We start from the raw sequence: 13,203 nt of genomic DNA, 5'->3' as shown, positions 1-13,203 counted from the left end.
CTCTAGTTGACTTGGTATAATCTTATAATATCATGGTGAGGTGTGGGGAGAAGCAGAATGTTATTTCTACTTCACAAAGGGGGATTCTGTTGCTCAGTGACTTACCCAAAGTAAGAGCTTCAAGATAGAACCCTGGATCTCTTCCGTGTGCTTCTGGAACTTGGTGTCTGTCTTCCAGATTTCATTAGCACCTGCAGCTTGGTGGCTACCACTATGCTTGGGTTGGTTCACTAATTTCTTGTTTCTACACCCTCCTGAATACTGTGCGGCAGTAATTCCCTTCCTCCATCTCCCCCCATCCCCAAGAGTAAGTCCTCTTTAAAGCAAAGTCTCAATCTGATCATGTTTGTCACTCTAGTGGTAAATTGGTGATATGCCATTATGCACCTTTCTGACCAGAGCATCAGGACTGTGACCCTAAGGATTTTCTCAGTACTAGACTCACAGAACTTCAGAACTGGAAGAGAGTTTGGGAGATCATCAATCAAATCTCCACATCTTACACAAGGGAAAACTAAGGCCTCATGCAGCAGGTGTCTGGAATGTGTGGACTTAGCCGTGACAGCTCTTGTCACGTTGCCCGATCCTCCTCCTCTGTTCCTCCTGTGGCTTAGTTGTGGTCTTTGGCCCTTCACCTCCTGTCTCCCAATAATAGTTCTAGTTTGTGATGATAAATAAAATGTGGTACAAAAATGATGAAAGACCCAGGGGGTGAGTGGATAAGGAAGCTCACGAGGTGCCGTCTCCCGTCTTTGTACCTCTGCTCAGCATACATGCAGGATGGTAGAGGTGTGGGTATTTTTGATAAGTGTATAGACATCATCATTATCATTGTCAAATATGATCACGGGTGAAATGGAATGGCTGTGAAATCTCCCACCCTGCCATGTGCCATGTGCAGTGGCGGGACTTTCTGAGTCCTTTAAATCCTACTGACTTTGTCACTTCTGAACTGTCTGCTGCTCAGACTTCTATGACACTACCCTTTGGTTCTCTTCAGACCTCTCTACTGTTCCTCATAATCTTTCTCTGCCAGCGCCTTACAGGTTGGTGCTTCCCAGATCTCATCCAGAGCCCACAGCTCTTCTCTCCCCATGGACTGTCCTTGCATGATCTTACCTGCTTTCAAAGGTTCAATCACCACCTGTATGCTAATGTCTTCTAAATCTGGTCTGCCTCCCCAGCTACTCCCCTGAACTTCAGATTCATACCCGACTGCCTAGTGAGCACCTCCTCTTAGGGAGCTCAAGCATAACAGGTCAAAAAGGGAGCTCACCACCCCACCCTCACAAATGAGTGCTTCTATTTTTAATCCATTGGCCTAAGCTAGAAACCATTCTTGACTCTGATCTGTACGAGTCACTCATACACATCTTACGCTTCTTCTCTCCCTGGCTAACACTCATTTATCCTGAAAGACTTGGCTGCCACATCTTGGAGGTTTGTCATCAGTGAGGACCCCACCTCCCTGTGACTTAGGTACTCTTCTTCTGGGGACCCAGATCTCTGTGCCTCTCTCTCTGATGGCACTTAGTATGCACATTGTAATATTCTGCCTCTGCATGTGTCTGTCTCGTGCATTAGACTGTAAAACCCCTGAGAGCAAGAACTGTCTCACTCATCTCCTATCCCCAGGTCTTGGGTAGCGCCTGGAGTGCTGCAGGTGTGCAGTGCATGTTTGGTGAATGAATGAGTGTTAACTCTTGGGAACTCTATTTTGAAAAACAATGTTATCTCCTGGAAAATGTTTATAGGTACAGAAATGCTAACCATTTTTTTTCTTTCTTTCCTTTTGTTAGATTAACGTGATAGTGTCAGGTGGATCAACAGCCATCTCACTGCCCCTCTGTGGGGGGTTGCTGAGAGTGCAGAGGCATGGAGGAGAGTAAGCATGAGGCAGTGAACCAAGCTCATTTCCTCTTTGACCGGTTTGTCCAGGCCACCACCTGCAAGGGAACCCTCAGGGCCTTCCAAGAGCTCTGTGACCACCTGGAACTGAAGCCAAAGGACTACCGTTCTTTCTATCACAAGCTGAAGTCCAAGCTCAACTACTGGAAAGCCAAAGCCCTCTGGGCAAAGTTAGACAAGCGTGGCAGTCACAAAGACTTCAAAAAGGGAAAAGCATGCACTAATACCAAGGTGAGGGTCTGGCTGCTCTTCTGCCCTGGGGTCACTGAAGTGAGGATTTAGCCACATGCCAAAGAGAAGGATTAAGTAGAGGTGGATTGGGTGAGAACCAGGCAGAGCCTAGCCACAACCCAGCCTATGAGTCAAGCTGACACCTTGTTAAAACTTTGTGGATCTATTACCTCTGTTGATTTGACTATTCCATGTGCCAGACCTTATTCTAAGCCTATTTCATGTATTTACAAATTGAACACTCAAAGTTTAACTATTTAAGAACAACCCTGAAGTCAAGGGCACAGGAACATTTAGTGGTGCTGAAGCTCCGTTCTGTGTGAGCAGGGAGCAGCCTGGCCCCGTTCACATACTGTCTGAATGTGGCTTTTTGTGGCTATTGGCTTGTCATCTTTACAAAGTTATCATTCCATACTCAGTTACCAGTAAGGTATAGTATTTGCCAACTTGGGGATTTGCCACAAGCTTTAGATCTTTTCCCATCCATATTCCAAAGATCCGTTTTGATTCATAAGCAAGGACCTTGTGAACTGAAGTATTTCCATTGCTTTCTTTACAATGTAGAGAAATAGGGTTTCCATGAAGCAGGTGGGGCTGGGCAAAATCTCGAGGTGTGCCCTCACCTGTGGAGAAGGAAGGACAGGTTTTCTGCTTCCCTCCTTATAAGAAAAGATAACAGGGACACAAATGTGCCGATGATTTCACTGCTAAATTACATCCTTTCACAAGCTTAAATTTGCCCTCTGTGGATACCTAGAAGCCCACACCCATTGGATTTGCATTTGGGTAGATATTCCTCAACATAATTCAAGTGATTTGGAGGAAAGACTTCTTTGAGTGAGTATTGGGGGTTTAAACTAAGACTAAAAGGGAAGCGAAAGAAAAAACATTTCGTGTCTTCCTCTGTACATACCATGCAACCTAGTTAAGTGTCCAGTCTCACCCTGAGTATTTCTCTACAGTGTGGATTTTCAAGATAATTTTCCTGATTTTCAGTCTAGAAATGGTGATCTTAGAACTACTTTTTTGCACATAAAACTTTGGCTTTTGAAAGTTGTCTCCTGAGAATAATTTGAGTGGTAGACCATTCCAGGACTCCTAAGATTGCCTGGACTATGAATTTAATAATCTGTGTCTCCTTGGACACATGTCTTCTCGACTTACAAACCTTCCAAAAGGTCCTCTTTGTTGATGAAAGATGAGATGTGGTTTTCACATGGTTTGTTGAAATTATGACCCATTTAAATATGTTGCAGTTCTGTGGGCCTTACAGACTGACCCAGGTGAACATGTGCTGGGTTTATGTCTGGCACTGACAATTCAGTGTCTTCTCTACAGCAGTCATTAGCTCTTCTCTCAAGCAATTGCAGGTCCTCTGCTATGACCCAGATGGGTGTAAAGGTTTCTTGGTAGTAGAGAGGATAGCCCTATTTGGAGGCTTTAGGGAGTGATGGTTATGAGATCATGAAACTTCTCTAGAAATGTTTCTTAAGAGTTGCTGCCTTTGACCTGAAAGCACCTATGTTTTTCAGTGTCTCATCATTGGAGCTGGCCCCTGTGGTCTCCGCACAGCCATTGACTTATCCTTGTTGGGAGCCAAGGTGGTCGTTATTGAAAAACGAGATGCCTTCTCCCGCAACAATGTCTTGCATCTCTGGCCATTCACCATACATGATCTGCGAGGTCTGGGTGCCAAGAAGTTCTATGGCAAGTTCTGTGCTGGAGCCATTGACCATATCAGTAAGTAAAACCAATTCTCCTGTAGGATTCCACCCCTACCCTCCACCCACTTGTTCAGTAGGAAGAGACAGGTAGGTTATCTGAGGAATTTGTACTCTACAGCCCCATTTGTTCTGATCTCATTGGTATCTACCTTGTAGCAAGCATACTCCACTCCGTGCAGTGGTTCTTTAATCTGGACTCTTAACTACAAGTGTATTTCCTGTGAAATGGTGAGTTTGGTGTAAGGATTTCTAAGTTAGTTCTTGGACTCTTACTAAGCACTTGCAGTGTGGGGGCTAGGCACTGGGGGCCAGGCATTGGGAAACAGATGACCAGTCTGGGCCTCCACCCTCTGGCGGGTCCTAGTCCAGTGGAAAAACAACATAGGCGTGTGGTTCTCTGTAACATGATCTGGTATATGCCCTACTAACGTAAAAGCGAAGTGCTGTGGGCACACAGTCCTGGGGAAACTATAATACAGAAGAGGCACAGTCCTAGCTTGGTCATGAATGGCAGGTGGATAATGGGATTCCTTTGGTTGGGTGATTCTGGTGAGGCCTACAGCCAGAACAGCTCTTGCTATACTCTTGTCAATTCCAAGTTCAAAAGCCTGTGCTTTTCTGAGATTTTGTAGGATAAACACAAGTCAGCACAGTGACTGTGTTTTTGTGACTGTAAGTGGCCTATCTAAAAAGCAATTCAGAACAGTGTCTGCATTATGAAGTTGAAGTCTTTTTTATTGATTACCACTAATGATTCCAGGGAAGCTTTATCAGGGAACCTTTGTTCTGGGCTTCTCCAGATGTGTCCTGTGAATACATTCAACCACTGAGCCTTTTGCTATTTTGAAGCAGTTGTGCCGATTTATCAAACACTAGCCAACAGCTGCCATGTTCCATTGGCAGAGGAAGCACTGTGCCCGTTGTCAGGCTGTAATTGCAGAGCATCTTGGAACCCATAGTTGTCTGCAAAAATAAAATGTGTGCTAGCACGGATTTAATGAGTCTTTGGGAGTGTGACTCAGAAGGGTGGTGGTTGTGGTAAGCTGGGAAAAATAACCAGGATGACTTAGAAGAGGACTTGCATGTGCTCCCAGCAAATTAGTCATGGGCTGCAGGTGAGTTTAGTTGTAAGCGAAGACCAAAGGTCATTAATTCAGGGGATTCATCTGCCTTCTGTGTGGCAGGATTTATCTTGGGCCTAAGAGGTTTTAGATCAGGGACTACATTTTTCTCTCTGTATACCTGGTGTTGCTGTCATATCTGGCACCTAATGGGTACTCGTCAAATAAACAGATAAATTTCACCTTGACAATAAGCAAGATTTTTACAATCATTGTAGACCTCAGTTTCTGCAACTCTAGAGCAGTGGTAGGAGGGGAAGGGTGAGAGGATAAGGTTGGATTGTGATTTCTCTTGCTCACCTTATGAGACTGTGTGAAGATCAGTGAGGTGATGGGGTGAGAGAGATGCTGTGGGCATCTCAGGAAGTGGTGCGGCAGCTTTGCATCAAACTGTGGACAGCACAACCCGTGGCTGCTCACGTTCTATCTCCTGTTGTAAGTACCGTGTCCTAGACTGTATCGGGGGCAGATGGAAAGGAGAGTCTCCTGTTGGCCACAATTCTCTTTTTCTCAGAGCTTTTGATTGTGTAGAACACCTAACCCAAGAGGTGGGAGTGGCCTTGCATGTCTCTCTAGAATATCTCCTCCACCAGATATTTGCCCTTACAAAAGGAAGAAAAAAGTTATGGGGCATGGCTTGGAAAATGTCTCCTGCTACAAAAGGCTTTGAGAATCTGAATAAACTATGCGTTAGGTGCATGCGTGGGAACATGAACAGCAGCTGCTGCGGGGTAATCTCTTCTCAGGATGCCCTCACCAGTGTGATCTTTGTATTGACCCAGGTATCCGTCAGCTCCAGCTAATACTTTTGAAAGTAGCCTTGATCCTAGGCATTGAAATCCATGTCAATGTGGAATTCCAAGGACTTGTACAGCCTCCAGAGGACCAAGAGAATGAACGTAAGTTGGATTGGACAAATGAAGGAGGCATAAAAGGGCATTGGATAGGTGAGAAAAAATGAGATCAAGGGAGGAAACTGGAGGAATCTGCGGGTTGCTTTCAGAGCTAGTTAAAGGGCTTCTCCAGCTTAGTGAGGAGGCCTCCGAAATAGTACTGGACATCACAGGCACTTACGTTACACAGTTGTGTGCTGGAGAAAGTCTTTGTGAACGTTCCTCAAGGCTTCTTTCTTCCTGTGGTTTGTAGCCACACTTTAACACGTAGTGTTTCTGGCTTGGGGTTTTCTGCAGTCTGTATGCCCGTGTAGCTAGAGGCAGTCTTGGATATGTGAGAAGGCCTCGGTGGTGACATCATTTTGACTTTGGTCCACAGGGATAGGTTGGCGGGCACTGGTGCGCCCTAAGACTCATCCTGTGTCAGAGTATGAGTTTGAAGTGATCATCGGTGGGGACGGCCGTAGGAACACCTTGGAAGGTACTGGTTCATGCTGCTTTGCTTGGTTCATAGCACATGGAGGCTGACTCTGTCCCACCCCTGGGTGAGAGTTTGTGTCATTAGAGTCTACACTCTAAAAATCCTCATGTGTGCTGCCTATTCTAATTGATTGGCAGGCCCTGCCTTCCTCTAGCCAGTTGGTACTTCTTATAGGGCACTCTTGTTAGGGTACTGGGAAACAAACTGTATACTTTGGTTGGCACTGCAGGATTTAATCTATTTCCTTTTTTAAAAAATAGAACCCTTAGTACTGAGAAATATTCTGGTCAGTCATATTTCAAATTGATTGTTAATAGTGTGGGAAATTTTAACTTCTTTCCTGAATTGTTATATTCTTTGGTAGGTAAATACCTTATTTTAAATGAGAAGAGCTGGCCTAAAATTTTTCCATTGATTCTCATCCCCCACTTTCCTTAATGTCTTCATCAACACCCCCTCTCATTTGAAGGGATCTTCCTTCTTCTCTAGCTAACTGTTGCCACCTCTGAAAATTTATTTGCCTCCAGGATTTCGTCGGAAAGAATTTCGTGGCAAACTGGCCATTGCCATTACAGCGAATTTTATTAACCGAAATACAACGGCAGAAGCCAAAGTGGAAGAAATAAGTGGTGTGGCTTTTATATTCAACCAAAAATTTTTCCAGGAACTGAGGGAAGCCACAGGTTGGTATAGTTGCCTCCAAAGCAGGAAGAATGACATTTGAATAAGCAGCTGTTACTTTCTTCCCCGGGGGCTGGCAGGGCAGGTGTCATTGGTGCTGTGGCTGTGCCATGTGCCACTTTACCCTGTCTTCACTCCTGCACTTTGTTCTTCTCTCCTGCTTTAGTATCCTTACTTCTTATCCCAGTGACTAGGCTGCATTGGGGTTTGTTTATTTATTTGTTTGAAAATGTTCATTCTGCCTTCTACCAACTCTTCCCCCACTCCTTACCCTATGCTAAGTTATGATGTTGATGTAGCAAGCTGTTGGTTGGTAGTTCTCTGGTTTTATTTAGAACCTGACTTTAAGTATTTAGTATGTAGTCTTCTAGGTTGGCCTTGAAAGCAAACCATGTGCTAGATAGGAACAAGATTGTTGCATGATAGCTTTTGAATAGATCAACTTAGATATTTTGCTGCAACAACAAAAAAAGTGCCCTTATTCTATATTTTCTAGAACTTAGTTTTTTTACATTACACCTATTTTTTAGATTAATTGAATTAAAAAGTCAATAGCTCACTTTACCTCCAGGCATCAAACTGTCTTTTCTGTTCTTAAGAACCTAAGAGAATCCTCAAACTTCCCTGATGACTGTCAGAGTTAACCTGATAACTTAACGCAAACCCTCTTTCAGGGGTTATCCTTTTTTTCCCCGTTTGTTTTGTTTCCTTTTTTTCCCCCATCCTTATATTTCTGCTTACTATCAATGATTGTTTTTAGGATTACTCAGGGTGTTGAGTGAATTATAGAGCAGTACAAAGAGAAATAAAGCTCCCTTTATTATTACTGAATATGCAGGGAGTGAAAATCTGGGCTTAGACACCTTTCCCTGCCTGGACTTTACAACCTCTGTCTCCGTAGACCTACATACAGTCTTTCTGGTGCCGTAATGTACTTTCATCTCAGCAAACTCTTATATGCAAACATTTGTTTTCTGGTCACAGGTATTGATTTGGAGAACATCGTCTACTACAAAGATGACACGCACTATTTTGTTATGACAGCCAAAAAGCAGAGTTTACTGGACAAAGGGGTGATACTGCATGTGAGCAATGGATTTTTTTCAAACCTGTTTTTGTTGAACTGGTTAATATGATCACCAAGAGAAAGAATTTTATTGTCTGATGGGTTTTTCCTGCAAGGGAATGAAAATGAGCATTGAATGCGGCTCCTGAGAACCCCTGATGTTTTTTAGTTTAACTTAAAAAATCTCTTATTATGGAAAGTTTCAAGTATAAACAAAAGGAGAGAGAATTGTATCATGAACCCTCATGTGCCCATCATCCAGCTTTAACAATGATCAGCACATGGCCAGTATTGTTCCAGCAATGTGCCCACTGCCCTCCTGCCATAGGATTGTTTCAGAGCAAGTTTCAGAAGCCATTTCATACATAGATATTCAGTTTAATTTTAGGTGATTTGGTTTGTGGTTATAGTGAATTCCATATATGACCAATTATTGGTTGGCTAATAGGTTATCTCTTGGGAAGGGGGAATAACTGAGGGAAGGGAGTTTGACCAAGAAGCAGTGATTGGTGTTTATGGGAGCCTAACAGTGATTCTAATTGTATGACATACACTGAGATGATGATCTGAAGCATGCAATCAGAGAATCACAGGGTGGGTGGTTCCTTGAAGAAGGTTTCTTAAGTTTTATTTAGTGTCATTGGCCTGAATGTGAGGATTACTGTCCCCATGAGTTGAGAAGGACAGAAGGAAAGAAGCACCAGATGTGCTGATTGAGGCCCGTGTAGTTCCCACCAGAGACTCAGCCAAAATTCAGGGGTCCTTTGTCATCAAGAATGACAATGAATCAAGTTATCTAGTCTGAATTACACTACTGCCTTGTCTGAGAGGAGAGTGGAGACAAGCTGGTGAGCACGTGCCTGCAGCACAGAGCCTCCTTTCCACCCGTGAACCTCGTGGCTGTTTCTTGGTACAGCAGTCCTGTGTGTATGCAGGAGAAGCGGGACAGAGCAGTCTGTGCAGCCCGTTCTGCCAAAAGCATCAGCAAGATGTGTTTGGCTAGATGCTTTACAGAACTGGTTTGTTGATTATCTGGTACTGTTACATTGTTGCTGTTAATAAGAAAGCCAGTGAAGTGGTTGTGTGTGTGCCTTGAGACTAAGACTACCATCTCAGCAGAGCTGTGGTTATCAGTCAGAATTAGATAAGAGCAACATGGAATGCCAAGACCTGATGTACTTTTCCTTTTTATCAGTTCTCAGAGGGCAGGGCCTGTGCCTTGTGCGCATGCTGCTGAGTACCAGACCCATGTGACCACTTACTCAGTGTTGAACAAATAGTATTTCTAGGACCACCCTGAGTGTTCGTGTTTTTGGCTTTTAACATCTTGTGGTGATAGCTGACAGTGCCATCCAGGGCACTTGGAAACCTTAGGTCCCACTTTAGGAGAAGACAGACTTGGCTCAGTATGCCAGAAACCTCTGAAACAGAATAGGGTCCTTTATGTGGAAAGCCCTTTTTTCTCTCACCATTGTTTTTCTTCGTTGGTGGGTTTCCATAGGGCCTTTCAGAATCTTAGCACTGCTCTGCAAACCTCTGTCCCGTTTCCAGTGTGTCCCTTCCCTCCTCCTGGACTGCTGTTGCTCCACTCCCACATCTCTTTGGCACTAAGTCTTCAGGTTCTTCCTTTGGGTTGATGACTCTTGCAAGGCTGCACGTTTCATGTGGTCCTATTTGCCAAAAGCTGTTTACTCCCAGAAGATGACGACTGCTGATGATAACAGACTATAAATGCTTTTTCAGAGTACCATCACATGAATTATTTTATGTGATATTCAGAACAACTCTGTGAGGTAGATTGGACAGGATCAAAGGAGTAGTGACTTGCTCCATGTAAATGGAAAAGCCAGAGCTATGTTTTTGCCGGCAAAGCTGCTGCTCTCTCAGGAACAGCTCTCTCCCCCACTTTTCTTGTGAATTTGTTTTGAAATGTGAGGTCACTCTGCGGGGGGAAGGTCACTATACAACATACATAGTGTGGTTCTGGCTGGCTAAGCTTGTTCGTCCCTGCCTGGGCTTTCCATCTTGAGTCTCTTCTCTCTCTGGAGACAGGACTACGCTGACACAGAGCTCTTGCTCTCCCGAGAGAATGTGGACCAAGAGGCTCTGCTGAACTACGCCAGGGAGGCGGCGGACTTCTCTACCCAGCAGCAGCTGCCGTCTCTGGATTTTGCCATCAATCACTATGGACAGCCCGATGTGGCCATGTTTGACTTCACTTGCATGTATGCCTCCGAGAACGCTGCCTTGGTGCGGGAGCAGAACGGACACCAGTTACTAGTGGCTCTGGTTGGGGACAGCCTCCTAGAGGTGAGTACTAGGGATGGCAGCACTTTACGGTGCCAGCAGTAGTAGTGAGGCAGAAATAAATATGAGTGAATCTGGGTTTCCCAGGTGCACTGTGAGTGTCTACAGCGTTGCACAGCACAGGCAGACTCTCCACAGGAGTTAGGGGCGTAGGGGAGGATTCCAGGCCACTGGGAACTGAGATTTGTCAGGCATGGGTGGAAACTCTGCACTTTTTGTGACTTGCCTCTCTACCAATTTGTGAAGTAGAGAAGTTCATTATCTGAACAGTTGCCAAATATTACTGTCAACAGCAAACTCTTTCTTTGTTCCTTACTCTAGTTTCCCTCTTTTAAACAGTAATTTATTTTGATTCTGTTTTATATCTCCCTCACAGCCTTTCTGGCCAATGGGAACAGGAATAGCCCGGGGCTTTCTAGCTGCTATGGACTCTGCCTGGATGGTACGAAGTTGGTCTCTAGGAACAAGCCCCTTGGAAGTCCTGGCAGAGAGGTAATGGGAAGTAAGCATGGGCCTCTTCCATGAGGAAACCGGGAAGGAGGAGTGGTTTATTCTTCAGCGTAGTATGAGTTCTTCCTTCTTCTCCCTTCTTTTCTTAATTAAAGATGTTTTTGTATTTAAGAAAGGCAAGGCAAGATAATGCTCATAAGATCAGAAACCTGACTGCTCTTCTCCTATCCCTTTCCAAATTAAATTTGTTACTGACATAGAAGAAATTACAAGTGACTTTGAATTCAAAGGAAAATACCAAACTGTTTATAAACATTTGTCATACCCCTAAATGTCATATTTTGAAGCAAATTTTTGCAAATGAGGTAAAAATTGTAGGATTTGTTTGCTGATAAAGAACTAATGCCTCAACCAGAAGAACTAGAGAAACACGATTTTGTGGATGAAATTGATAGTTGATATTTTATCGTTTTAAGTCTGTTACTTAACGCATTCTGGCTAAATGTGGTAGCAAGATCTTTTTCATCTGTGATTTTCTTAAAAATTAAATATTTGCATACTTGAAGAAACAAAGTGGTAAGTTTTCAGTTCGAGGCCGGCATCTACCGCTGTCCACAGCACTGCCCTGCTCCTCTCCTCAGCCCTTCCCCGTACTCTGCCTGAGGGGCCACTGAGGTGGTGGGTGTGGGAAGCAGGGGCTGGCGTAGGGTGGAGGAAACTGGTCAAGGATGAGGATTTGTTACCCACGTCAGACTGTCAAAAAATGGAAGTATTGTAAAAGGAGAGCGAGATGTTTATGGTGCTGTCACTGCTCTGAGTATATTGTTCTTATTGTAGGGAAAGTATTTATAGGTTGCTGCCGCAGACAACCCCTGAGAATGTGAGTAAAAACTTCAGCCAGTACAGCATCGACCCGGTCACTAGGTATCCCAATATTAACATCAACTTCCTCCGGCCAAGCCAGGTAAGGTCACTCATCAGTTATCTACATCTGGGTCCATTCTCAGGACTGATCAGAACTCTGATATGTTGAAATGTATAGAATTATTAATACCACCCATATACATGACACTTTTTTAGTAACCCACAGAGATGTCTCTCTGAATTGGTGGAAGTAGATATTTTTTTCTATCAGCAGATTAAGTGTCTAGGCATAGAGTAATTGAATGATTTGCAGAAGATCAGACATCACAAAAGTGGTGTAACCAGGGTTTTATCCCACACCTCCTAATTCATATTTCTTTTTATTTTAAATTTACATTTTAACAATTTTACTTTTATTTATGTTTATTTTTGGCAGCTGGCCAGTATGGGGATCTGAACCCGTTGCATTGATGTCAGATTGCATTTTTTTTTTTTTTTTTTTTTTAAGATGACCAGTAAAGGGATCTTGACCTTTGACTTGGTGTTGTCAGCACCACACTCTCCCAAGTGAGCCACAGGCCGGCCCTCGGTAATGGGATCTTAACCCTTGACTTGGTATTGTCAGCACCACGCTCTCCAGAGTGAGCTTAACCAGCCATCCCTATATAGGGATCTGAATCTGTGGTCTTGGTGTTGTTATCAGCACTACATTCTCCCAAATGAGCCACGGGCTGGCCCTCAGATTGCATTTTGTAGAGAAAGAGCACTTGCTCAGTAGTCAGGAGATGCGACTTCCACTTGAATTATTGCCGGCAATCACTGTGACTCAGACAGAACATTTTACTTTCTCTAACCTCAGTTTCTTTACCTGAAAAATGGAGGTAATAATCCCTGCCTACTCACAGGGTCAAAGTGAGGGCAAATGAGATTGTACACTAGAAAGAACTCTGAAAGATAAAACACTCTGTGCAGGTAAAGATATGCTTATTTATTAGTCAGTTTTTTTTGTGCTACTGATAACTCTAAAGTCTCATCACTGCATTGAGAATGATGTCTCATGAAGCATAATCATCCCAAAGAGTGGGACAGTTTTTAGAGAGCAGCCCATTTGATGTATTTGCCTGTGTTCTAGTGTAGTTTTTTGTTCACCCTCTATCTAAAGTTTACGCCTTTAGACCTTCTGTATGTATGTGTGGTGAGTTCTTAAGGTCTCCAAAAAATCTGCTGTTTAATGGGCAGCATCAGTGGCCCAACAGAGACTCAGAGAGACCTCCATGTCCGAGTAGCTAATTTGAGCACAGCTTCTTATAGTTAATATGTACAGGGATATTTCAAAAAGTTTGTGGAAAAATGGAATTAAAAGATAAGAATCTTTCCTTCCATGAACTTTTTGAAGACCCTTCATATTTGTTTCTATATAAAGGATTTCAAGGTCATCATTATCACTTCTGTCTAAATCTTGTCCAACATGCTGTCC

At 43.7% G+C, this 13,203-nt stretch overlaps 1 protein-coding gene across 26 annotated transcripts in view; it reads left to right on the top strand.

The window, feature by feature from the left end:
• Positions 1-13,203, top strand: part of MICAL3 (microtubule associated monooxygenase, calponin and LIM domain containing 3) — a 181,888-nt gene that overhangs the window by 74,696 nt on the left and 93,989 nt on the right. For 24 of the 26 annotated variants that reach the window (XR_010021420.1, XM_063076628.1, XM_063076457.1 and 21 more), the window contains 9 exons: positions 1,800-2,139; positions 3,672-3,879; positions 5,767-5,883; positions 6,257-6,358; positions 6,886-7,041; positions 8,024-8,124; positions 10,158-10,415; positions 10,789-10,904; positions 11,700-11,826. Coding sequence is in view for 25 of the 26 variants with exons in the window: in XM_063076628.1 (XP_062932698.1) it covers positions 1,876-2,139; positions 3,672-3,879; positions 5,767-5,883; positions 6,257-6,358; positions 6,886-7,041; positions 8,024-8,124; positions 10,158-10,415; positions 10,789-10,904; positions 11,700-11,826 (1,449 nt within the window). In the remaining variant the exon portion in view is untranslated. Of the gene's footprint in view, positions 1-1,799; positions 2,140-3,671; positions 3,880-5,766; positions 5,884-6,256; positions 6,359-6,885; positions 7,042-8,023; positions 8,125-10,157; positions 10,416-10,788; positions 10,915-11,699; positions 11,827-13,203 lie in introns of those variants that run through there. The other 2 variants (XM_063075793.1, XM_063076718.1) reach the window with 2 other exon arrangements.

This window comes from Cynocephalus volans, chromosome 1, assembly GCF_027409185.1.
Source record: "Cynocephalus volans isolate mCynVol1 chromosome 1, mCynVol1.pri, whole genome shotgun sequence".
Classification (NCBI taxonomy): Eukaryota; Metazoa; Chordata; class Mammalia; order Dermoptera; family Cynocephalidae; genus Cynocephalus; species Cynocephalus volans.
The sequence above is the reverse complement of the archived record's forward strand: the minus strand, read 5'-3'. Positions and strand labels throughout refer to the sequence as shown.